The sequence below is a fragment of the Myxine glutinosa genome, unplaced genomic scaffold, assembly GCF_964187855.1.
Source record: "Myxine glutinosa unplaced genomic scaffold, kmMyxGlut1.1 SCAFFOLD_182, whole genome shotgun sequence".
NCBI classification, from domain to species: Eukaryota; Metazoa; Chordata; class Myxini; order Myxiniformes; family Myxinidae; genus Myxine; species Myxine glutinosa.
In genome coordinates this window covers 464670-488894 of record NW_027616374.1, presented here as the reverse complement: position 1 = coordinate 488894, position 24225 = coordinate 464670, and the positions used below count along the sequence as shown (strand labels likewise).

At 43.7% G+C, this 24225-nt stretch overlaps 1 protein-coding gene across 1 annotated transcript; it reads right to left on the bottom strand.

The window, feature by feature from the left end:
• Positions 1-609: 609 nt before the first annotated feature.
• Positions 610-18202, bottom strand: LOC137434512 (trypsin-2-like). Its single transcript, XM_078768721.1, has 6 exons — positions 18084-18202; positions 14933-15103; positions 14392-14557; positions 7769-8028; positions 3590-3729; positions 610-3208 (listed from the first exon to the last, which is right to left on the bottom strand). The coding sequence occupies exons 2-6, from the start codon at positions 14985-14987 to the stop codon at positions 2972-2974; spliced, it is 858 nt and encodes a 285-aa protein (XP_078624847.1). The 5' UTR covers positions 14988-15103; positions 18084-18202; the 3' UTR covers positions 610-2971.
• Positions 18203-24225: the final 6023 nt, after the last annotated feature.

Sequence of the window (24225 nt, the reverse complement as noted above, 5' to 3'; positions counted from 1 at the left end):
GCATCAAGCATTCCAATTGCGTGGGCCCGGTCATACTGACTTAGTCTTGGCATTGTCGTCTGCTGAGTGAATTCGGTTCAAGCCTCCATGGACCATAGACTACCACAGGAACATCAACATTCTTATGCAATTTAGCCTTGGAAGCCACAACCTGTTTCTCTCGTTGAGAGAGAGGAAGACAAATGATGAATTGCGAAAGATGATGGGAATAGAGCCTGTGATTGATGCTGTGAAGAGAAACAGGTTGAGTTGGTTTGGTCATGTGTTGAGGAAGGATGAAAGTGACTGGTTGAGAAGAGTGATGGAAGTTAATGTAGAAGGAAGTAGAGGACGGGGAAGACCGAGAAAGACTTGGCTAAAGATGGTCGAAGAAGAAATGCGGGCAAGGGGGTTAACAAGGAGAGATGCAGAAAATAGGGCAAGATGGAGAAGATTGTCATGGGGACCGCAAGGCTAACCCCCGCTCTAGCAGGGAAAATGGCCTTAAAATGCATGTTGTTGTTGTTGTTGTTGTTTATACAAGTTTACAGGAGGTAAGTTTATACAGGAGGTAACCTACTTCCTCTGACAAAACCTGTATAAACTGAACCTGCAATCTCAGCTATTTTTGTCATCAGTTTAATGCAAAAAGAAAACAATATTGCAGTTGTACAAAAAATTTATTGACACATTTGAAAAAAATCCTCAGAAAATATTTTTTTAAGTGCAAGAAGCACAAATGTATGCACAGCCAAAATAAAATTATTCTGCACAAACAAAAGAATAAACCATTTTTGATTTGATTTTGATTTGATGTAGGTTTAAAAGGTCCTATATGTGACACCGTAAACTTTCATAAGCACTTGCAAACACCTTTTACTGACCAATAACATGAGTGAACAATGTAGGGTTCTTCAATTAAACCATATTTTACCTTACAGGGTCTGCCGGGTCTCCAAAATGACAACAAATCAAAAGTGCTGCAGAAAAAGTGAGTTATGTATAATAATTGAAATGGACCAAACAAAGCACGTGAAGCAAAAGGTTAAACAGTCGTTTAATATCGCCACATTTTATATCAGTGTGGCGAAAAATGTTCCAGTGGTTATAGTAAACTTTCACAGGCTAACACACTTCTAATACTGCAACAAACTTTGTGAGGACAGTGGGTGATGTGTGGACTGTTAATTGTAGAACATTTAACAAATAGTTGAATGCTGAAATTTAGTGCAATGACATGCAACTCTGGGAAAGATGTATAGGAAGTGACATCATTGCTTATCGGAGTATTCTGGGTAAAACAAATATGGCGACCAACAGTCACGTGCTGTGAAACAAAGGAGCGTTCTTGTGAAACCAGCTGAAATTCACCAACTGAACACACTACTGAACATGAAACCATCTGAAATTCACAGCAAAATGTCTGCACAAGTTGGTGATGCAGGTTTAGTGTTAATGGCGCGGTGAGTTTGGTAAGCGATGTTGAGCATTTTCAAGTTTAACCAACTGCTGACACTCATGGAAGGATTACGTTTGTGGAACAGATAGTGTCCAGAGAACTGTTGGATTACTGAATGTTCAATTACAGAAGAATCATATTTTGTTGTTGGAAGTGAAGAAAAAGTCGCTCACTCATGCTCATTTCAACATTTAGGGCCAAATTTGTGAAAGGTGCTTCGTGAGTGTCTTGCTAACATATACGCCTAAGCCTGAAATTGTGAAAAACATTGTTTTACACACAGCTAATCACCCGTCTAAACAGCTATTTACGAAGGGAAATAAATAGCCAATTCGTTGTGCACACCTAAACAGCTGATTAGCCTGTGACACACCACACATATCTCCAACATCTATTTGAACTGATGCACTTGCATATAATTGCAGTGCCATGGACAGTTGTTGGAGAGGATACAGCACATTGCTTCTCATTGTAGATTGATCTCGGACACATAGCACTATATTCAGTAGACAAGAAAATGATTCCTTTACGAGTCTAACTCCTGACAAATTTGATATTGTCATACTGAGGATTGCATCTATCCTCAAAGATTAATCAATACACGTGGCGATCTGCACTATTCCTGTCCTCCTCTGCTTCCTCTTCAGCTAATTCAAGAACTCCTAATGTTTCCAAGTTCACCTTCCCATGTAAACTACCAATGATAAGCCATGCAATGCTTCAAAGCCTTAAGGCTCAAACACACTCTTAAACATGTCCTCGCCGACATGTAAAAGAGTTTCTTTGTTATTTAAACGCTTGTGATTAGGTTGTGATCCACATTGGAGAATCCCACGTTTTGATCCCACGATTGGTGATTAACTTTGACCTTGCGATCATGGCTCGAGTAGCGATCCTGCACGTGTCTAACTTATAAACGCCTTTCGTAAATTCGGCCGTTAATGTTATATGTGGGTATCAAAGGATCTCAACTCTACCAGACATAAAACGAACTTGGGCACTCAAGCAGAGATGGGTTTGTTAGCTCTAAATCAATGTTCCTACAGTCCAGACCTATCTCCTTGTGATTGTCTCTTCTTTGGACAATGCCAAAAACAAGTTTAGAAATGATGAAGACATCAAAGCATTTGTCCTGAAATGGCAACATACCAATCAAAAACATTTCTAGTAGGATAGCATCAACACACTCCGACATCAATGAGACAACTGAATTGTGTGTCCCCCAAATACCTTGAGAAAGATGACATGTCATCACCCTCCCTGAACTTTATAATTTTGAAGAAAAAGTTAACTTCAACCTTGAAATCCCTCATTTATATAATAAATACAGTTCATTTGTATTGTGGAAGAAATCCATTAGTCCATTTTTGGATGATGAATAATAATAAACCAGCAGTGCGACACATTAGGCATTTCAATAATGCAAGTTAAAAAAAAAAAATCTGGCTAATTATGGCAGTAATTACACAACCCGTCAGGGACTAAAAGAGGACAGAAGATGATGTTAAGGCTTTTGGATAGACTGTGGAAGTGTCAGTTGTTGCTGTGCGTGTCCTTTTTTTCTCCATGATTCATGATCCGTGAACCTGAACGAATGCGGTGATAATAGGAATAGGAAGTAGAACTGCCATCAACAATGCCCTCAATCCAAGATTTTGCACCGTACACTTTGGCGTAAACTCCTGGATAGTTTTCCTTCCCACACCCTCTCCCCCAAGAGACGATGCCCTGAAGCTGCCCTTCGCATACGAGTGGGCCACCAGAATCACCCTGGGTACAAAGGATACAAGGATAGGGATGTGAGGAAGACAGCACAGTGAGAGGAAAGAAGATGGCAACTATTTAGCAGAAGGTGGAAGACTATTGAGGAGATAAGATGTGGGTAAGGGCATCAGCAACGAGACAGTTTTAAATTCATTGATTGAATAACAACGTTCAGTAAACAAGAGAAGATGAGGTGTCATGCAAGTTTTTTTATATTTAAGGACAGAGAGTGCAACATACAACATTGCATATGGATTCCACTGAAGTCACAGAGAAGACATGGCTTCTGCAGCAATTCATAGACATTAGATACATTGAATACAAAGGTAGCTAACTGAATTCATGCGTTCCGAGACAACAATATAGGTATGCTGTGAGTGCAGGTACCTTGCAAGAGTCCTTCTTTCCATCCAAGTACCCAGCACACAACATGTTGAAGGAAAATGCTTTTGACCCATAAGCGTTCATGCATTTTCGTTCCTCCAACACAGGCATATTGAGACACTGCAGCTTATCTGGGAAACCATCTGTTCATGGGAGGAAGGTGGATGAAATAGAGAGAGAGAAAAAAAAGTTGGTGCAGTCAAAAGCAAAGAATGAACTTTAAGTGAACTCCAACTAGCAAGGTCTAGATCTCTGGTTTATTCAAGGCCAGAGCTGTAGAGGAATTAAACATTTAGAGGAGTGTACATGGCACATCCTGCTTTGATTGGCATCCACACACGGTTATGTAATATCTCCCTTTTTAATGATGCATGAGAAAATAAAACTATTTGAAATTGACATTCAGCAAAAAATTACTTCATCATAGATTTAAACATGCGTTGGTAAATCCATGAGTTGCATTGCTCAAGGGTTGCATTGTTAATCCATGAGTTGCATTGTTGATCCATGAGTTGCATTGCTCAAGGGTTGCATTGTTAATCCATGAGTTGCATTGCTCAAGGGTTGCATTGTTAATCCATGAGCTGCATTGCTCAAGGGTTGCATTGTTAATCCATGAGTTGCATTGCTCAAGGGTTGCATTGTTAATCCATGAGTTGCATTGCTCAAGGGTTGCATTGTTAATCCATGAGTTGCATTGCTCAAGGGTTGCATTGTTAATCCATGAGTTGCATTGCTCAAGGGTTGCATTGTTAATCCATGAGTTGCATTGTTGATCCATGAGTTGCATTGCTCAAGGGTTGCATTGTTAATCCATGAGTTGCATTGCTCAAGGGTTCAACTTGCCTTTGCCTCTTGGAAGGCTAATCCAACTGAAGGAAATCTCAGTTCCTTCCACCAAGCTCGGAACAAGTGTGTGTCTACCCTCAGGAGTGCCAGGAAGCACTATCTCTCCTCACTCAAGAATGAACTCTCAAACCTGTCTCCTTCCTCCAAATCCTGGTGGCGTCTGGTCAAATCCGTTTCTGGTGTTTGTTCCCCCTCCATCCCCTCCCTTACCTCAAATGGCCACACAGTTGACATCGCACGTGACAAAGCCGAATGCCTCAACTCTGTGTTTGCCTCAAAATCCTTAGTCCCAAACCCATCTCTCTCTGTTCCCACCTTTCCCAGTCGAACCAAACTGCTCCTGGACTCTGTGACCTTCTCTCCTGACAAGGTGGAGGAGTTTTTGTCAAACCTCGACTCTGATTCTGCAACTGGACCAGATGGCATCAGCCCACGGGTCCTAAAATCCTGCTCTGCCGCTCTATCTCACCCTCTCTCTGTTCTTTTCACCCTATCTTTTGCTCAAGGTCATCTGCCAGCATCCTGGAAATCAGCAAACATTACCGCTTTACACAAAAAAGGTGCAAAAACAGATCCATGCAACTAGAGACCAATCAGCCTGCTCCCAATTATCAGCAAAGTCATGGAATCCATCATTGCTTCGGATATGAAATCTTTCCTCTTCTCCAATGGCTTGATCTCTGATCAGCAATTTGGTTTCAGACCAGGTCACTCTACTCTGGACATGCTGCTTCTGCTGTCTCAACAATGGATGGAGGTCCTCAATGCCAAACAGGAAATCAGAGCTGTCTCCCTTGACATATCACGTGCCTTCAATACGGTCTGGCACCCAGCTCTGCTCACCAAACTCTCCTCCTATGGTATCCATGGAAATCTCCATGCATGGCTTGCGGACTTCCTCTCTGGTCGTAGTCAACGTGTGGCCCTGAATGGATTTCTCTCATCTCCCCTTCCCGTTCAGGCTGGAGTTCCCCAAGGCAATGTGCTGGGCCCTGTGCTTTTTCTGGTCTTTATCAATGATCTCTCCGACTCTCTGGAAAATCCTCTGTATCTCTTTGCTGATGACTCCACTCTCTGCCGCTCCATTCCTCTTCCCTCAGATCGGCAGTCTGCAGCCTCCTCACTCTCTGAAGACCTGGACAAAATCACAGACTGGTCAAACATGTGGAACATGTCTTTCAATCCTGACAAATCTCACACTCTTACTATGTCTCTCCGAAAAGATCGACTGGACAACCCTCCCATCTACTTTCTCAACAATCCTCTCCAAGAAGTTCTGTCGCTCAAGCTTTTGGGTCTCACCATCTGCCATGATCTTTCTTGGGAAAACCACATTTCCAAGCTGGCCTCCAAAGCCAGTCGCCGACTGGGCATCCTCCGTCGTGCGAAGTCCTTCCTAGGCACACCTGAGCTCCTCACCACATACAAGGCTTTCATCCGCAGCTCAATGGAATACTGTTCTCCCCTATGGGCTGGTGCTCCTGCCTCACACCTGGCTCGGCTTCACGCTGTTGAATCCAAAGCTTTCAGAATCATTGGAATCTCCCGCGATGAAGCTATCTCTGAGGGCCTTTCACTCACTCACCGCAGGCAGGTAGGTGGTCTTTCTGTCTTCTACCGACTCCTCTCCGGCCTTGCTCCCCCAGCTCTCTCTGTGCTCTGTCCCCCAAATATTCCTACAGGTCGCACAAGATCTGCCAGCCACCCTCTGATGGTTAAACTGCCGAAATCTCGGCTCTCTGCTCACCTTCACTCTTTCATTCCTCTTTTCTCCCGCCTCTGGAACAAACTCCCATACTCACTTCAATCACACTCCTCCCTCCAGGTCTTCAAAACAGCTGTTCACCACCATCTCTTATCTTCCCCCATCCAAAACCTTGATCTTTTCTACCCCCACTAATTCACCCCAGATCCACCTTGTTTGAAATTCCAACTTCTTTCCTGGAAGTCTTGGCAGTGTCCATACGTTTTATACCTCTCCCACCGCCCCCCCCCCCCCTTCCCATGCCTTCCCCCCAAAGCCCTCTCCCTCCCACAGTTCTCTCGATGTCTCCATGTCTCTCGGTCCCTGCTCTCAAATGTTGTGTTTGAGTCCTTCCCCCTCTCTCCCCATCTTGTCTACCGCTCCCGATGTTATTTGTTTTGTGTGTCTGTTTGTCTTTCTGTGTGATTAATGTTCGCTCTTTCACGAGCCTCGATCTTGTATACAAAAAAAAGAAAAAAAAAAAAGGGTTGCATTGTTAATCCATGAGTTGCATTGTTAATCCATGAGTTGCATTGCTCAAGGGTTGCATTGTTAATCCATGAGTTGCATTGTTGATCACATAGCCAGAAAGCTCATGGGATCATGTTTTAACTACTACCCACATGTACAAAACTTTAAAATACAGAGGCAAACACTACAATCTGTGTTTGCCTACTGCTGTTAGTTTGAAGCCTAAAAGTTTGTGTTTCAATTACCCTTTATCAGCGAAGTAATTACCTTGTGCACACGAACCTAAAAGTGACCTTAAGCAATTGGTCCACTTTGTCAGTGTGTCTGTTAGCTTCATCGCGGGAGATTCCAATGATTCTGAAAGTTTTGGTTTCAACAGCGTGAAGCCGTGCTAGGTGTGAGGCAGGAGCACCGGCCCAGAGGGGGGAACAATATTCCATTGAGCTGCGGATGAAAGCCTTGTATGTGGTGAGGAGCTCAGGTGTGCCAAGGAAGGACTTCGCACGATGGAGGATGCCCAGTCGGCGACTGGCTTTAGAGGCCAGCTTGGAAATGTGGTTTTCCCATGTGGCAGATAGTGAGACCCAAAAGCTTGAGTGACAGAACTTCTTGGAGAGGATTGTTGAGAAAGTGGATGGGAGGGTTGTCCAGTCGGTCTTTTCGGAGAGACGCAGTGAGAGTGTGAGATTTGTCAGGATTGAAAGACATGTTCCACTTGTTTGACCAGTCTGTGATTTTGTCCAGGTCTGCAGAGACTGGGGAGGCTGCAGACTGCCGATCTGAGGGATTAGGAATGGATGTGCTGCATCCTTGCATAATGCTCAGCATATAAAACGGATAGAGCACCGACAAACAACCATAGCTTGGCAACCATTGTGCTTGCTTTAAGGATGAATGGCCTCTTCCTCTGAGGTTTCTTGTAAGCGGAGTCATTTACCATACATCTTATTAACATCCTTTATTAAGTTATATATTTATTCGTAGTCAGTAAATTGTTCAGTCATCATAAGTTTGTCATCCTTTGGACATAATAATGACACCCAGAAATATGTTAATTGCCATTTTAGCATTTGAACCAGTCCCTTTAATCTCTCCGGTAACATCATCATATTTCTTACCATCGGCACGACCCCATCCAGAGATAGTGCAGGGTTGGTTGGGGTATGTTGGGTGACCAGGAAGTGCGATTGGTTGAACATATCGAGAAAGGCATGCAGGTTTTGCCAGACGAAGCAAAGCGAGGTCATGGTCCCGAGTTTCTGGGTCATACATTGGATGTTCAATACGTCGATCCACAAGCACCTTCTGCTCGGTAACCTCAGATGAGTACGTGTGGTACTTGCCAAGCAGTAAGGTGACTGATCGCCATGGAGGGACGCTGGGAGAAAGAGGTGGTCAGGGGAAGGAAATGGGTCAGTGGTATTCACCCTTACACTGACCTCCATTTTTTAAACTGAATACTATGTAGGAGACAAATATGTGAAATGGAGAGACAGCTATTCAACATTTATTTTGGTTCAGTTTCACTTGAGACATTCACTTTCTCTTCAAGCACATCAATCCTGGCATGACGTGACTGCTTCGTCAAATTTCAACTTTTTGACTGCAATAATTTGGGAAGTAAAATGAGCAGGTCTTGAGTTTTCACTAATGTCACTAATGACATTAGTCACACTTGATGATGCTTCTTGCCATTAAACGAAGTAATCTGGGCATCATTAGTAATCTCTTCTTTCAAACAACAAACAACCACCTTTAGAGTCCATTTTTCCCCGCAGAGCGGGGGTTGGCCTTTTTTTAGGGCACGGTGGTCCCATTTTTGAAGCAATGTTTTACGACCGGATGCCCTTCCTGCCGCCAACCTGTTAGTCGCCTTTTGCGACACACAGGGAATTACCAGTGAACTGGTACTCAATTTGCCGACCTCGGAAGGATGACGGGCTGAGTCAACCCCCCTGGCGTTAATTCAGCGATCGACCGGGATTACGAACCCAGGATCCTAGGATCCCAAGCCGGCACCCTAACCGCTAAACCAACACCAGGCTCTTCTTTCAAACAACGCAGTGTCTTATTATGGAATATGGTAGCACTCCATATGTATGGATGGCACGGGGAAAAAAATGGCCACCCCATCAATTATGTACAAATTGATATGCTGAAAAGCTACTATACATTGAAGTATAAGCTTTTGAAAGCCATAGCTTTTATTCTGTAACGTTTTTATAACCAACTAGAACGAGGCCTCGTGCTTTAATTCTGAACAAAAACTGAATTCAACCATCGTTAACTAAACATGCTACTATTATGGACCACATACCCATATCATCCATGCACCCTATTATGTCACATTAGCCTTGTGTTGGCTTAGCGGTTAGGGTGCCGGCTTGGGATCCTAGGATCCTGGGTTCGAATCCCGGTCGATCGCTGAATTAACGCCCGGGGGGTTGACTCAGCCTGTCATCCTTCCGAGGTCGGCAAATTGAGTACCAGCTTGCTGGGATGAATGATCACGGTGTGTACCCCAGTTTAGAATAGGTGCACCGTATCACTGCGCATCGTAAGAGGCGACCAAGGGTTGGCGTCAGGAAGGGCATCCGGCCATAAAAACATTGCCTCAAACAGGGCACCATGATTGTCATGGGGCCCGCACGGCTAACCCCCGCTCTAGCGGGGAAAATGGCCTTAAAACGATCATTCATTCATTTCATTCACCCTATTATGTCACATAGGTTCTTGGCATGTGTTATGCACATCATAATGTTAATTCTTCCCCAGCATTGGGTCTTCCCTAACATCGGGTCATAGATCAGATACATGAAGTTTCAGATTTTTCAGACAAACATTTCAATTCAACCAATTATGGCTGGAATACCACTTCACCGATGATGTCATTGTTATCACCTTATATACTCCATGGGGAGTTGATGATATATGCCAAGTTTCAATTTGTTATGTTGAGCAGTATCAGAGAAAATTATGTCCAAATGTTTTCCTTTAATCCAATATGGCTGCCATACCATGCGACATATAACATCATAAATTCAATTCAATTCACTCGCATCGGGTAATAGATGAGATATATGAAGTTTCAGATTTTTGGACAAGGATTTCTATTCAACCAATGATGGCTGGAATACCACTTCAACGATGATGTCATTGTTATCACTATATATACCCTGTGGGGAGTTGATGACATATGCCAAGATTCATTTTTTTCCCCTGAGTGGTTTCAGAAAAAAATGCTGTCCAAAGTTTCCCTTTAATCCTATATGGCTGCCATACCAAGTTTGCAATAAAATATTCTCCATGGGGAGTCCCTCCTATGTTTGAAGTTTTGGATCGATCGGACGAGTGGTTGCGGAGAAAACCATTTTTAAAGTGAAAATGTATAGGTGTGGACACACATACAGACACACATACAGACACACACGCATACAGACACACATACAGACACACACGCATACAGACACACATACAGACACACATACAGACACACATACAGACACACACACACACACACACACACACACACACACACAGGCAGTCAGGAGCATTGTAATAGTCTCGCATCCACCTTGGGATAGAGACCAGCAAGAATGAAAAAAATGCCGGAATATTTCGCTAAAGTACCAAATCAAGAGATCCCAAACTCGCCGAATTGTTCATCCACCAAATTCTTGATAAATGTCATCCAGCCGAGCACAACAATGGTTGAAGTAATTAAAATGATTCCAACCAAAGGAAGCGACCTTTACTCTTGGCAATTGTAGCAGTACCATAACAAAAAAAAAATGTTTTAATCAGATTTTAAAAACAATTCACCCACAATACACCACAACCTGTTCAACACAATTTACGCATGCGCAGAGTGAGAAACTCTCCCATAAAACGTCTCTTGTGCCGAAAAGTCCCTGTCTTGTATTGAAAGGCCACGTGAAATGTAAGATATAAGGCATCTATTTATTACATGTACACACAGGGTAAAAAAAAAAAAAATTATAAATGCCAACATTGAGGAAAAGAGAGATTATAGGAATGGAGGTATCTGGTTGTGTGCGCATAGGTAGGGAGTACATTGAGGAAATTAAAATGGAGGAAAAGAGAGATTATAGGAATGGAGGTATCTGGTTGTGTGCGCATAGGTAGGGAGTACATTGAGGAAATTAAAATGGAGGAAAAGAAGAGAATGTAGGAGAAGGAAATGAGGTGAGCAGTGAGCAGAGTTTAGGAGAAAAGGGAAGGACGATTGGGAGGATGTAGGAGTATGGGGATAGAATAGAAGGGAAGGCGCAGAGAAAGAGAAAGGAGTTCTTTCCGGGAAGTCCTTGGTGTCCTTGCGTTTTATACCTATCCTGCCTCCCCCCAGGCCCTCCCCCTCCCACACATCTCCCGATGTCCCTGCTCTCAAATGTTGTTTGTGTGCTTCCTCCCCTTCTCTCCCCATCTTGTCGACCGCTCCCCTTTTTATATACATTGTTTGCTTGTTTGTTTGATTTGTTTGTTTGATAAATGTTAGCTCTTTCACGAGCCTCGACTCTGTATACAAAAAAAGAAAAAATAAAAGGAGAGTTTGTTAAGAAATAATCTGCCATGTTGGCATATGAAACTAGAACGGCACTCGGTGGAGCGCATACCTCCACCTGGCTGAACAGTTTACGTTTTGTATCCCACTGATAGGTCAGATCTGGATTCCGACCTGAGCCAAAATCGAATCGGCTTTTCTTGTCGTTAACCAACTCGTTCACGTAGTATTTGTAATAATTCGTCCACAACTTTTTGAAATATCATGCTACATATAGTTTTTGGCGCCATCTGTCAATGGTCATGAATCACTTAAAAATAATTTAAATTCTCGTATCCGGATCCAGATTCGAATCTTCACCAAAATCAAATCGATTTGTCATCGTCACACACACAACCCGCCCAAAATGTTTCGTTCAAATCCGTCCATAACCTTTTGGGATATCCTGTTTACAAACAAACAGACAGGGGTGAAAACAACCTCCATCCACTTTCGGTGGCGGACGTAATAAATAGACGACTCCAAAAGTGAAGGACAACAAGGCAGCAGAATGTCTGAGTTAAGACGGCAGGGACGGGAATATCGGACGGGACATTAAGGGATCTAGGGAAGGGACTTGTATGAGATAGAGGGGTGGGAGCCTCGTGGTTCACCATTTTTACATCAAAAACAGTTTTGTTTTCTTTTTCTTTGTTTTTTCTTCCTTATTTGGTTGTTTTTTTGGGGATTCCATCCGTACATGATTTTTCATTTAAGAAAATGTTTCTTTCGGACTCGTAATGTATGAGTTCCCTTCCAAGAAACTTCCACATCGGCAGCGATTCCATCAAAGGCCATGGTTGCCAACCTATGTTTGTTTCATCTGCTCTTTGTGCTTTTCAATGCCGAGCACCAAGCGAGGAAGCACCACGAACCATTGTTTAAGTCTTCGGTCGGACTCGGCCGGGGTTCGAACCACCAACCTCCGAGACTCTGAGCAGATGCTCGAACCATTAAATCACTAAGTCGGATTATTTAAGACACTCAAAACATCACGCCACCACGTCTTGGATTTGTTCACTGCAGCACAATTAAAAACCAGTCTGTTGTCTTTTCCATCCCTCTTCACCTGCTTCGTTTAATCCGGATTAGTGTTCCTCTCCTCTAGTTAATGTACACCTCACATTTTGCACCCGCTCACCTCACTTGCACAATCTCTCTCTCCCTTTCTCCCTCTCTCTCTCCCCCTCTCTTTCCCTCCTCTTACTCCTTCTCCTTCTCTCTCTTCTTCCCCTTTCTCTGTCCTCTCTCTTTCTCTCTCCTTCCCCCTCTCTCTTCCTCTATCCCCCCCCCCTCCCCTCCTCTCTCTCTCTCTCTCTTTCCCTCCTCTGTTCCTATCCTTCTCTCTCAACCTCCCTCTTCTCTCTCCCTTTCATCTCCTCCCCTTTATCTCTCTTTCCCCCCCCCCCCCTCTCTCTCTCTCTCTCCCTCTCCCTTTCCCCTCTCTCTTTCCCCTCTCTCTTTCCCCTCTCTCTTTCCCCTCTCTCTTTCCCCTCTCTCTCTCTCTCTTCCCCCCCCCTCTCTCTCTCTCTCTCTCTCCCTCTCCCTCTCCCTTTCCCCTCTCTCTTTCCCCTCTCTCTTTCCCCTCTCTCTTTCCCCTCTCTCTTTCCCCCCTCTCTCTCTCCCCGCCCTCTCTCTCTCTCTCTCTCTCTCTCTCTCCCTCTCCCTCTCCCTTTCCCCTCTCTCTTTCCCCTCTCTCTTTCCCCTCTCTCTTTCCCCTCTCTCTTTCCCCTCTCTCTTTCCCCTCTCTCTTTCCCCTCTCTCTTTCCCCTCTCTCTCTCTCTCTCTCTCTCTCTCTTTCCCCTCTCTATCCCTCTCCTCTCTATCTCTCCCTTTACTCCTCTCTGTCTCTCCCTCTACCCCCCCCCCTCTCTCCCCTTTCTCTCCCTCTTCCTCTATTTCTCCCCCCCCCCCCTCTCTCTCTCTCTCTTTCCCCTCTCTCTCCCTCTCCTCCTCTCTATCTCTCCCTTTACTCCTCTCTGTCTCTCCTTCCCCCCCCCCTCTCTCTCTCTCTTTCCCTCCTCTCTCTTCCTATCCTCTCTCAACCTCCCTCTCTCTCCCTTTCCCCCTCTCTCTCTCTCCCTTTCTCCCCCCCCCCTCTATCTATCTTTCCCCCTCTATCTCTCTCCCTTTCTTCCCCCCCCCCCTCTATCTCTCTTTCCCCCTCTCTCTCTCTCTCCCTTTCCCCCCCTCTCTCTCTCCCTTTCTCCCCCCCCCCTCTATCTATCTTTCCCCCTCTCTCTCTCCCTTTCCCCCTCTCTCTCTCTCCCTTTCTCCCCCCCCCCCCCTCTATCTATCTTTCCCCCTCTCTCTCTCCCTTTCTCCCCCCCCCCCCTCTATCTCTCTTTCCCCCTCTCTCTCTCTCTTTCCCCCTCTCTCTCTCTCTTTCCCCCTCTCTCTCTCTCCCTTTACACCTCTCTCTCTCTCCCTTTCTCCCCCCCCACCCTCTATCTCTCTTTCCCCCTCTCTCTCTCTCTCTCCCTTTCCCCCTCTCTCTCTCTCCCTTTCTCCCCCCCTCCCTCTATCTATCTTTCCCCCTCTCTCTCTCTCCCTTTCTCCCCCCCCCCCCTCTATCTCTCTTTCCCCCTCTCTCTCTCTCTTTCCCCCTCTCTCTCTCTCTCTCTTTCCCCCTCTCTCTCTCTTCCTTTACACCTCTCTGACTCTCCCTCTTCCCCCTCTCTCCCCTTTCTCTGCTTCTCTCTCGTCCTCTCTATTTTCCATAACGTATGGAAAAGATTCTTTGATTCTGCATGTTTAGGATCTCACTCCAGGTTTTGAAGCCAATAGTCGACCAATAAATGATGCCATACCCTTTGCCTAATTGTAGAACGTTCTACTTCTTGTAGGTGATATTTGAGGCCTGTGTTGAGCTTTGTATTGATACATATGTTAAAACATGGACGTACATTATATATAGTAGCAATATGGTAAGCACCTATGAGGCAAATGCAGCAAAGACTTTCTCTTTTTTTTCTTCTTTTGTTTAATGTTGAAGGCTCCAGTCACGGACTATATAGTCCTCATTGAGGCCAAGCGTTAAATAAACGAGCTGCATTGATAAAAAGGTAAAGAAAGAGAGAATAGACCAAGTTTTTGAGGAAACAAAAAAATCTGCTCCTTTAAAAGGTAACGCAAAGGAATAAATACCTACGTAGACAATGTGCAATGACGATGAAATACCTTTGTAGACAGTGTGCAGCCGTAAGAGCCCATCTCTGACTGATGAGGACCGCACCACACTTGTGTACCCCATTTTGGTTTATCATTGATGCCTGCCATGGCTGAGAATGAGGGACGCATGCCTTCCCACCAATCACCTTGTAAACTCTCGTTGCTGTGTGCCCACCTGTAAGAGGTGTTTAGAGGAAGAAAAAAAAAAAAATGAAAGATCAAGTTCCATAGATCCCAGGATTATGCACAAGTTTGACGGACATGTTTCATATTTCTGAAAGGTTTTCATCAATGTCCAAATAAACTATAAAATAAAGAATCGGGTCTAATTGGGAAACGATTATATGGAGAATGCACTTCCGACAAATGAATTTTCGGTGTCGACAAATGCTGAGGTCCGATGTTACAAATCAGACTACGGACCCGTTAAATATCATTAGGGAATGATCGCCCCAGTTGAAGAACATTCATTAGAGTTTAATTTAAACTTCATCAATTCATCAGATATGGGAATAAGAAGAACCCATACCAGCAAACCAGCCAATCTCACCTATCTGGATATACAGCAGAATCATCAGCAATGAAGGCACATTTTGGAGTTTCATTCTGCTCGAATAGACGAGGTGTCACAGAGCTTCTTCTTCCTTGTTCTTGTTGCTGATGCAGAATATCTGCTCCTGCAGAATCTGGCCAGCATGTTCTCTGTGCTGCCTTTATAAACCTTCACATGACGTGAGGTGGGAGGGGTGGGGGCAGTCGGATGAGTGACGGGAGGAATCGGGTGGGAGGGGACGAAGAAAAAGTTCTAGTTTTCATCAGTCCAATGAAACATGATATTCTTTCGAGACATTGGAGACCTAAACTCCCGGAAATAACTAATTATGCCCCTCGCCACCCCTCCCCAACCCATTCCGCTCCTGTCTCCCTTTCCCGATCCCAGAATTGCAATTTACGATCTATCAAGCTATAATTTTATGCACACATCAATGGCTTGTGAATCAACTCAGCTGAATAATGTCGTGGCATGCAGATATGTATACATGATACAGTCATCACAAACATTCATTCATTTAATTACTTGTGGCATGCGAGCATTACTTTGGAAAAATCTATTATTGTGGAATTCTTTTTTTCTGTACCCGTGACCTGACCGTAGGTACCACACCAGACCAACACGTATGCAAAATCAGGTGGAGACCAACCCAGCCCTATTTTTTTTATGATTTATGATTATCAAACGTACGCACATCACAGAGAATGGCCTTATTTAATACTAACTGGGGTTCCTGGCATCGCCCGTTGCTCGTCTAATCCTGTTGGCATTTTGGAGAAGTCAAATTTTTATGTTTTTTGTTCCATTTTTTTTTTGTGGGGCCTAAAACATTTCCCTACGCCCACTAAGCAATGGGGTCGAATCTTACTATAATTCACCACATGTCCGTCTGTCCGTTCGAAGGTACCACAAAAACGGCCAAACCGATCGCAACGATATTTTGGGTGGGTGTTCCTGGGACCCCTTGCAGTAAAATAGGCTATATTGTTTTTCCAATTTTTTCCCCAATTTTCCAGTTTTTCCAAACACGATGGAATAATATTTACCGATATGAACAGTGATGTGGCTTTTATTGAAATTCTACAAATACTGTTTAGATTTTGATGAGAATTACGAACCTGCCGCGAATGTGGAAGTGGACAGATTACGGCAATGCGCGGGTTTGATAATATCCCAATACAACCGTCATTCAATCGTAATGTTTAATCGTTAAACGTTAATCATGTTAATCGTTTTGTTAAAGTATCAAAGGATGATTGGAATTGAGTGAATACAATTACGATTTTGAATTCGTAATTGTATTCACCCACCCGTACGGAACTTCACATCAGGATTTAAATATTTGTTTATGTCACGAATGTTGTTAAAAGTTTATTATATTAATGTGTATTTGTGATTGGAGTTATGCTGTTTGGAATGAAAAAGAGATATCGAGTTCAAGTGAATGATGAAATGCAGTGACGGTTTTACGTTCTAAACATGAAATTCGCAGATCGTCATATGCAGATTCGCCATTGACTGGGAATGGAACATACGTACCCGTTTGTTTGCGAACGGGTACGTTTTTCATGGAAGTCTTTCACGAACTTGCTGTCCATGTCTGACGTGCGACTGAAGGTGCTACAGGAATGTGGAATTAATTGGTTTCATGCTTTAGCATTCGCCGTTTCTGCATTGTCTGTTTGCTCATGGCCTCCCACCCGTGCATAGCACGGGTATCTCACTAGTATCATTTAATACACAAGTAATAGGCGTCCACAACCTTTCTTGACAATGTTGTGGAATGTCGGCCGAGGTACTCGCTTTTCCCCCTCGCCCTCACTTTTTCACATATATTCGCCTTTAAATTTTATCTGCAAACGCTTGAGCAATTGACAAACATAACTTTCAAGACAGGAATGCCTACCCTTGGATAATGTTTTATAACAAAGTTACATGATGATTGCCTGGAAAATGTGGACGACGTTCCAAAAAGTCTGTTTTCTGTAGACATGGTTTGCAATGTGGTTCACATATCAGGAATACAATTTTCATCATCTATCAGACCTTAATAATGAATAAAAGGGGCCACAGGTGAACTCTCAGTTGTGGGAGAGAAATAGAGCAGGTACGAGAGGGAAGACAAGACAAGACAAGACAAGACGGAGCAACACGTAATCTATCAAAAAAGATACAACCAACCATCGTTGATCACGTAATCAACCCTTGGACTGACCATGAGAGAAGCTGATCAACAGATGCAACCCAATCTCATGAGGTACACAACCATACACAAGGAATTTAGACGCAGGAGGAGGCCATTCGGCCCATCATGCCTGTGCCACATCAACACCTGACCCATTTCTATTAAAAATAGGTAAAATGTCCAAAAAATATACTGTAGTTATTTTTTGGAGTTCTTCTGAAGATTTTTGTTCTGTTTTTCTTTCCGGGGGTTGGAGGAGGGGAGTGGGTAAGGCTGTTCTTCGGTGAGAAGCACACATCAACCACACACCACCCCTTGACAAGACCCCCACAGACAAGACTCCAATGCTTCCAGGTACCTATCTAATTCCAATTTAAACTCATCTATTGTTTCTGCTGCCACTACCTTTCCAGCGAGACCATTCCATGCATTAACTACTCTCCGAGAGAAAGACCCCTGCCTTATTAATACCAGCTGGCCCTCCAATCAAACAAGTCTAATTTCAAAAAGATCAAAGATTGCTTCAATCATTCGTATCTTCAGGAATGACAATAGGTAAGTGACCTTTGCAAAGTGTACACCTCTATACTGTCTCTAGTGTATTGTACTGCGAGCGATCGAGAAAAACTATATTTTGAGGTGTCGTTTTGCTTTCATTCAATTGCATATTGTATTCCCGTCTGTCAACATTCCATACATTTTTACAATTGGAAGAAAACCACCTTCTGGTGGCAGAGGACGAATGTTCACAGAACAACATGAGACTGCAATTGTGGACCTGGTCATTGCAAGCAAAGCCATCCATCTAAAACATGCAGTATCATTCAGAACAATGATACATTCACAAATATTACCTGTATTACTGTTGTTTGGCAACTATTGACCATGTCCTAAAGAGAAACACACATATACATAAGTTGAACAGCCGAACCGCCAACATAGGCCCACGAGGGTGCGACCCACCATCAATCCTTCAGCCCCCTGTGAGGACCACGGCTCCACTAGCCCAAGCTTGCCAATGTGGTGAGCACCTGCTGCCAACTACGCCATTACCACAGCCTTGGACCTGGGTGGCACCTCCAGCCACGTCACCTGCGCCTCCTCGTCATCCCCCAGTCCGACCAATTGCAGGCTCTCAGTACCCAATCACATGTGGCCTCGCCAAAGATCTATTTGACAGTCGTGTTCCACCAGGAAACTCAATCTCAGAAGACATTGGTCGCACACCTCGGCCACTCATACAACCACATTGACTTCCAGACTGCCCAACTCCATCTCCACAACCCCACAGCCCAAAATTGGAGCCGTCACCCCTGTAGCCAGTTGAAGGTTGTGGCCTGCTAATCAATAAATTTTGTCCCAGCCTCCAACACTTTGGTCTAACACACTCGGATTAATAATGGTGTCACTGGCCCCAGTGTCCACCACGGCCTCACAAAATCCCCCCTCAATTTTGCATTTAATCTTCAAATTACCCATGACCATGTATTAAATTAAATGACCATGTATTATTAAAATTACCCATGACCATGACCATTGACCATGTATTTAAAAAAAACATCAATAAATATGCACCATGGTAGAACAAAGATTGATGGTAGTATCTGTCTTTGTTTCATTCAAATATCTTTACCTGTTTTGGAGAAAAAGAAAGGGAGGCATTACCTTACAACACACCCTCGTAATCATAATTCCAGCAGAATGGTTGAGCCTGCGAGGTCGTGTCTGCACTTGCCTGAAATGATCCCTCTGTGAAAACAACAAAATTTCTCCAAAAAACTCATTTATAATGCAGACCAACGTTAAATTAGTGACAATGATTGGATTAGAAGTCACGTTGAACAAATTTACTTTGACGTGATTTTTTTGTAATACATTCTCCATGTTGACGTTTAATAGACAGAAATGTAAGGTTCTGGGGATGGGTAAGAATAGTGAAAATAGAGATTACATAATTCAAGAGGCAATGCATGCCCACCTTTTATAATCCATGCAGTCATGGAGGTATCAGGTGTGTGATGCAAAGTTGTGTGTTTGTGTGTGTGTGTGTGTGTGTGTGTGTATATATATATATATATATATATATATATATATATATATATATATATATATATATATATATATATATATATATATATATATATATATATATATATATATATATATATATATACATATATATATATATATATATATATATATATATATATATATATATATATATATATATATATATTGTTGCGGAGATGAGGACTGTATTTTTTTGATTGTGTGCTGTATTATTATTATTATTGGTTATTCTGCGCCCCCCTACCTCCGGAGCTGTGTAAAGGTGAAAGGGCATCCCATAATTAGTCCACAAGCATACACGTCAGCCAAGTAATAGAATACCCCTGTTGATAGTTATCTCTTATTCTGTGTTCTAGGGTAAGGCTGTGTCTCCCATTAATTGAAGTACTCCATTGCACCAGTGAAAGAGAATAGATCCCCTTTCCTTCCCATCCCCAAAATCTCCATTTCATATCACATCCCCTTTCGTCATTGCTGAGCCCTCGATTGCCCATATTACCTCCCCTCCAATAACCGCCATTGACCACGAGGCTCAAGTCGGGGAAGAAAGGCGTGTCTCCACCTCGTCATAGAGAGGAAGAGGGGCGTGCCCGCCCGTCGTCATCCAGGGCGGAGCCCGAGGGTCGCGCGACCAACCAGGGCCGAGGTGAGCACCCCGATGGGCGTGTCCAAAACGCCGGCGGCCTAATCGCTGGAGGCGCTATAAAAGGCGCAGACGGAAGTGAGTAGTGAGTTGGTCTGAGTCGGTTGCCAGAGGAGTTGGTCGTCAGAGGAGGGGCAGTGGTTGCATTGGTTGCGGTGGTAAGAAGTCGGTGGTGAGAAGTGGTGGCGTCGAGTGGTCAGTGGTTGCGTTGGTTGCGTTGAGTTGTCAATGGTGAGGAGACACCAGGGCCAAGAGAGAGAAGGTGCCAAGGGCCATTACCAGCAGTTGCGCCAGAGACGGCAGACGCGCCCTGAGCTGAGCCAGAGAGGCAGCGTTGACTCCACCAGGCAGCTTCAACCCGTTACCCCGCGGGGACCAAATAGCGGTGGCATCGGTGGCCGTCGAGGTCCAGCCGACGTCCCGTGCGGGATCAAGCCCGAACCATCTGCCCCAGCTGAACCTTCCCATTCCTCCTTCCAACATTCATTCCATTCCATCCTTCTTGTATACGTGAGTTTGTTTTGTTTGTTCTGTCCCTGGGTATTTAATTAAGTCTGTAGGTAAGCTAAAATTTGCACTGTGTCACCTGCGTCTTATGTGTTGTAAATAAAACTTGATTGCTCCTTTTTGCTTGTGTGTAAATAATAAACCCCATTACTCGTCTGTACGTCTTCTCGTTTTATTCCTTTTCCTCTTGCATTGCGTCGTTTTTGTCTTTTCCCTCATTGAACAGCTACGGTGCGATACGGCCAAAGTTCTGGGTGAATCGGGTGAGTCAGGGATCCTGTAACGGTCGCGGCAATACCAAACCGCTCGGTAACTAACATCTTAAACCGCGATCTGTAACAATATATATATATATATATATATATATATATATATATATATATATATATATATTGTTGCGGATTTGTGAATAAAGGATGACCCCCTCGTAGGTAGACGCACCACAACATGTAGCCTCGCTTTAGTTCAGTTATTTAATAGTAAATGTAAGCATAGTCCTTTCCTGTGTTAGTTTTGCGTTGAGCAGGCCAGTAAGAGTAGGCCTCAATTGGGCTGGAATACCATGTGCTCGACCTGAACAAGTCTGGCAAGGCCAAAGGGAGGAGCTGCAGGGGGAGTGGCCGGTGAGCAGCGAGCCGCCAATCAGAGCTCGAGGGGAGTGGCTCACAACGGCGGCGAGGGGAGGGGCATGGAACATTCGGGTAAGGCCGGGGAGGGGCTATATAAAACCCTGCCCCGAGCCCCCCACGTCAGAGCCGAAAGCAGAGTACGCTGTGAGACAAGTAGTGAGAGTCGCCCAGTCCCTGAACGAGTCGGAGTGCTTGAATTGAGTTGCTTGTTATAGCATCACTGTACACGAACTTTCTCCGTGCCCTGTGCTCTGCTGCCTGTATTAATCACGCTTGTGAAGACGACCCATTCCGGGCCACAGATGCGCGACCTCCTTGCCTGCGCTCCCTGCACGTGCCGTGACCACCAGAGGGCCATGCCGAGCGAGCTGTCCGGAGTGGACGGCGCCAAGACGCGTTTGGGAACGCAAACTTTTCCTTCCTTCTTTTTCCCCGCGTGAGTGAGTGGGCCCTTTGTCTGGGGATTAAGTTAACACTGTTAACACGGAATAGCCTGGGTGGTAGCTAAATTAGCCCCCCCTCGAAATTTTACGCGATAATTTTTTAACGCAAAAAGATCTCGCGCTGAAATTTCATGACCTTTTTCTTTCACATCTCGCGCACATTTTAAGACCCTATTTGCGAAAATCGGGGGTACGGTTGCGGAGATATAGCACATATTCGTGACCAACGTCACAAAAAAATGGCGGTTTCCAATGATTTTGTGTGTACAATGTATGGGTTTTACAAGAAGTGTTGTCAGAAGAATGTTTTTTTCTGTTTTTCCTCGGATAACATCCCTTTTGGCTATCATCAACTATTCTAGATAACAAAACAATGAAAAAGAAAGATTTAAAAACAAAGAAATACATAAGAAATTAAAAACAAAGAAATGCATAAGAATTGGGAAACAAAGAGAGAAATAAGAAAATTATCAATCTTAAAAAATGTCAGTGGACAAATAATTTCACATTTTTCATATTGTTGATAGTGGATTATAATGAATTATTCTAGATATACAAAAATTAAATACATAGTGATAGAATAAAACAAAGAAGTGCACAAGAAAATTAGTAACATAATAATATAGCAAAAACGACTATTTTCGAATTGCATGTACATTGTGATCCATAGGACTGCATTTTCACGCCTTGTGTCTCTGCTTACTCAAGTCTTTTATAAACAGGTTTATTTACTGATACTAATCCCTGCCTAATCTGTTCCTAATCCCTTCCTAACCTGTTCTGAGAAAGACAAAAGAGTAAATTGACACTGTTGATAAGCATCACTTCTTGTTCCTACTAATCTGCTTCTACTCTCCTTTCAGCATCCCCATTCAATATTTATACACTGTATGTAGTGAACAAGTGAACTTGTATGTTGTCTATTTAGTCCATACAATGATTCAACTGTTCTAGTCATTACTTGTTCAGCTAGTGCTGAAGAGACATCACATCTTTCTCAATTTTGGATTCGTTAGAATTTATCATTTGGATGATTATCACCAATCATGGCTTCAACATCAAGTGGTGTTCCCAGGAAAAGAACAACAAAGGTGAGTTACAGATTTTCACTTGCAGTATTTCTTTGAGCCACTTGTATAATATTGATTCTTCATTCAGATATTTTTTGATGTGTTATTTGATGACAATAATGCATTTCTTATGGCATGTAAATTGAGTAATTGATATTTTATATTCTATTTCATTTCATTTATTTATTTTTATATCCAAAGTAAAAAAAAGGAAAATAAGAAAGTGAGCATAATTTAGAATGTAAATATACTATTCATAAAAATCATAACATTTGAAAATAGTGAAGCATTGTCAACATATAAAACCAAACATTATTCTAATTAGTATTGTTTATATCCTTTGTCATTTCAGCATAAACATGTTGAGCCTGAACCTCCACCTCCGCCTCAGCCAGAACCTGTGCCTGAACCTGAGCATGAACTTGACCTGGAGATGCAACTATTTCAGCAATTTCGACAGTTCGAAAGTGACGACGATGACTACGACGAGCTGGTTGGTCGCCTTTCTCCAGAGGAGTCAGATGATGAATACTTAGAACATGCAGATGAACCCCCTGCCGAAGATCCTGAAGCGGAGGAGGTGAATCCCTTTCGACCAAAGAGAGCTCTCAGAGCAGTGAACAGCGTCGACACCTCGTTAGATCCTGAGAACTATGATCCATGGACTTTACCTCATCCTCCAGAAGAATACACAGTTGTAGTCGAGAAACCGAAACGAAATGACCCAGGGAAAAGCATACGTTGGGAAACAGCCCAGCCACAAGCAAGAGGACGACAGAATATTGCCAATGTCTTGGCAGGAATTCCTGGTGTCAATCGGAATGCAAGACATGCAGATACTCCTGTGAAAGCCTGGGGGTGCTTCTTCTCTGACGACATGCTTGCTGTTGTTTTGACCAACACAAACAAAAAGATCAACAAGTACCTTTCCAATTTGACCCCAGAAGTACGCAACTCGGACAAGAATTCGTACCTTCGTGAAGCATCGGCAACGGAAATAAGAACACTGCTGGGCATGCTCTACTACAGAGGAATGCTCGGTCAGAATCTGCTAGACGTCAAATGGCTCTTTGGCGATCGAGTTGGTCATCCGGTTTTCGGTGCTACAATGAGCAAGAACCGATACAAGTTTCTGCTTACCAAATTGTCATTCGATAATAAGGACACAAGACCAGAGCGATGGAGAAACGATCGTTTCGCAGCGTTTCGCGAGCTCCACGACTTGCTGAACAGGAATTGTGCAGAGGCCCTGATACCCAGTGATTTCATCACGATTGATGAAACCTTGTATCCAATGCGATCCGGAATTTCGTTCAGGCAATACAACAGGAGCAAGCCGGCAAAGTATGGCCTACTGTTTCGCTCGCTGAACGATGCAAGACATCCTTACACGTTCTTCAGTCTACCATATGCAGGGAAGCCAACCGGTGACCACCCTACCCACCACTATGTGACAGGAACCGAAGAGGTAGTCAAGTACCTCATAAATCAAATGGAGGAGCACCGACAGTTGCGAGGCCGCAATCTCACCATTGATCGGCTGTACACGTCACTCCCACTCACAGAATGGTTATTCGAAAAAGGAATAACAGTCACAGGCACAATACAAACAAACAGAAAGGGGTTACCCCAAGAAATGAAGACGACTGATGGACGAGAGGAGCATTCCTACAAAGTTGCTTGGTTCAGGGAAAACAAGAACGTGAGCCTCCACTCATATGTGGTAAACACCAAGTCATCAGG

Coding starts and splice junctions, on each gene's coding strand:
- LOC137434512 (XM_078768721.1), bottom strand. CDS start 14,987: ATGAAACTCCAAAATGTGCCTTCATTGCTGATGATTCTGCTGTATATC. Junction 8,029..14,391: donor GCTGCACACTGTCTACAAAG/GTATTTCATCGT, acceptor TCTTTCTCCCAG/CGTCCCTCCATGGCGATCAG. Junction 3,730..7,768: donor TGGATGGGGTCGTGCCGATG/GTAAGAAATATG, acceptor TCCCATGAACAG/ATGGTTTCCCAGATAAGCTG.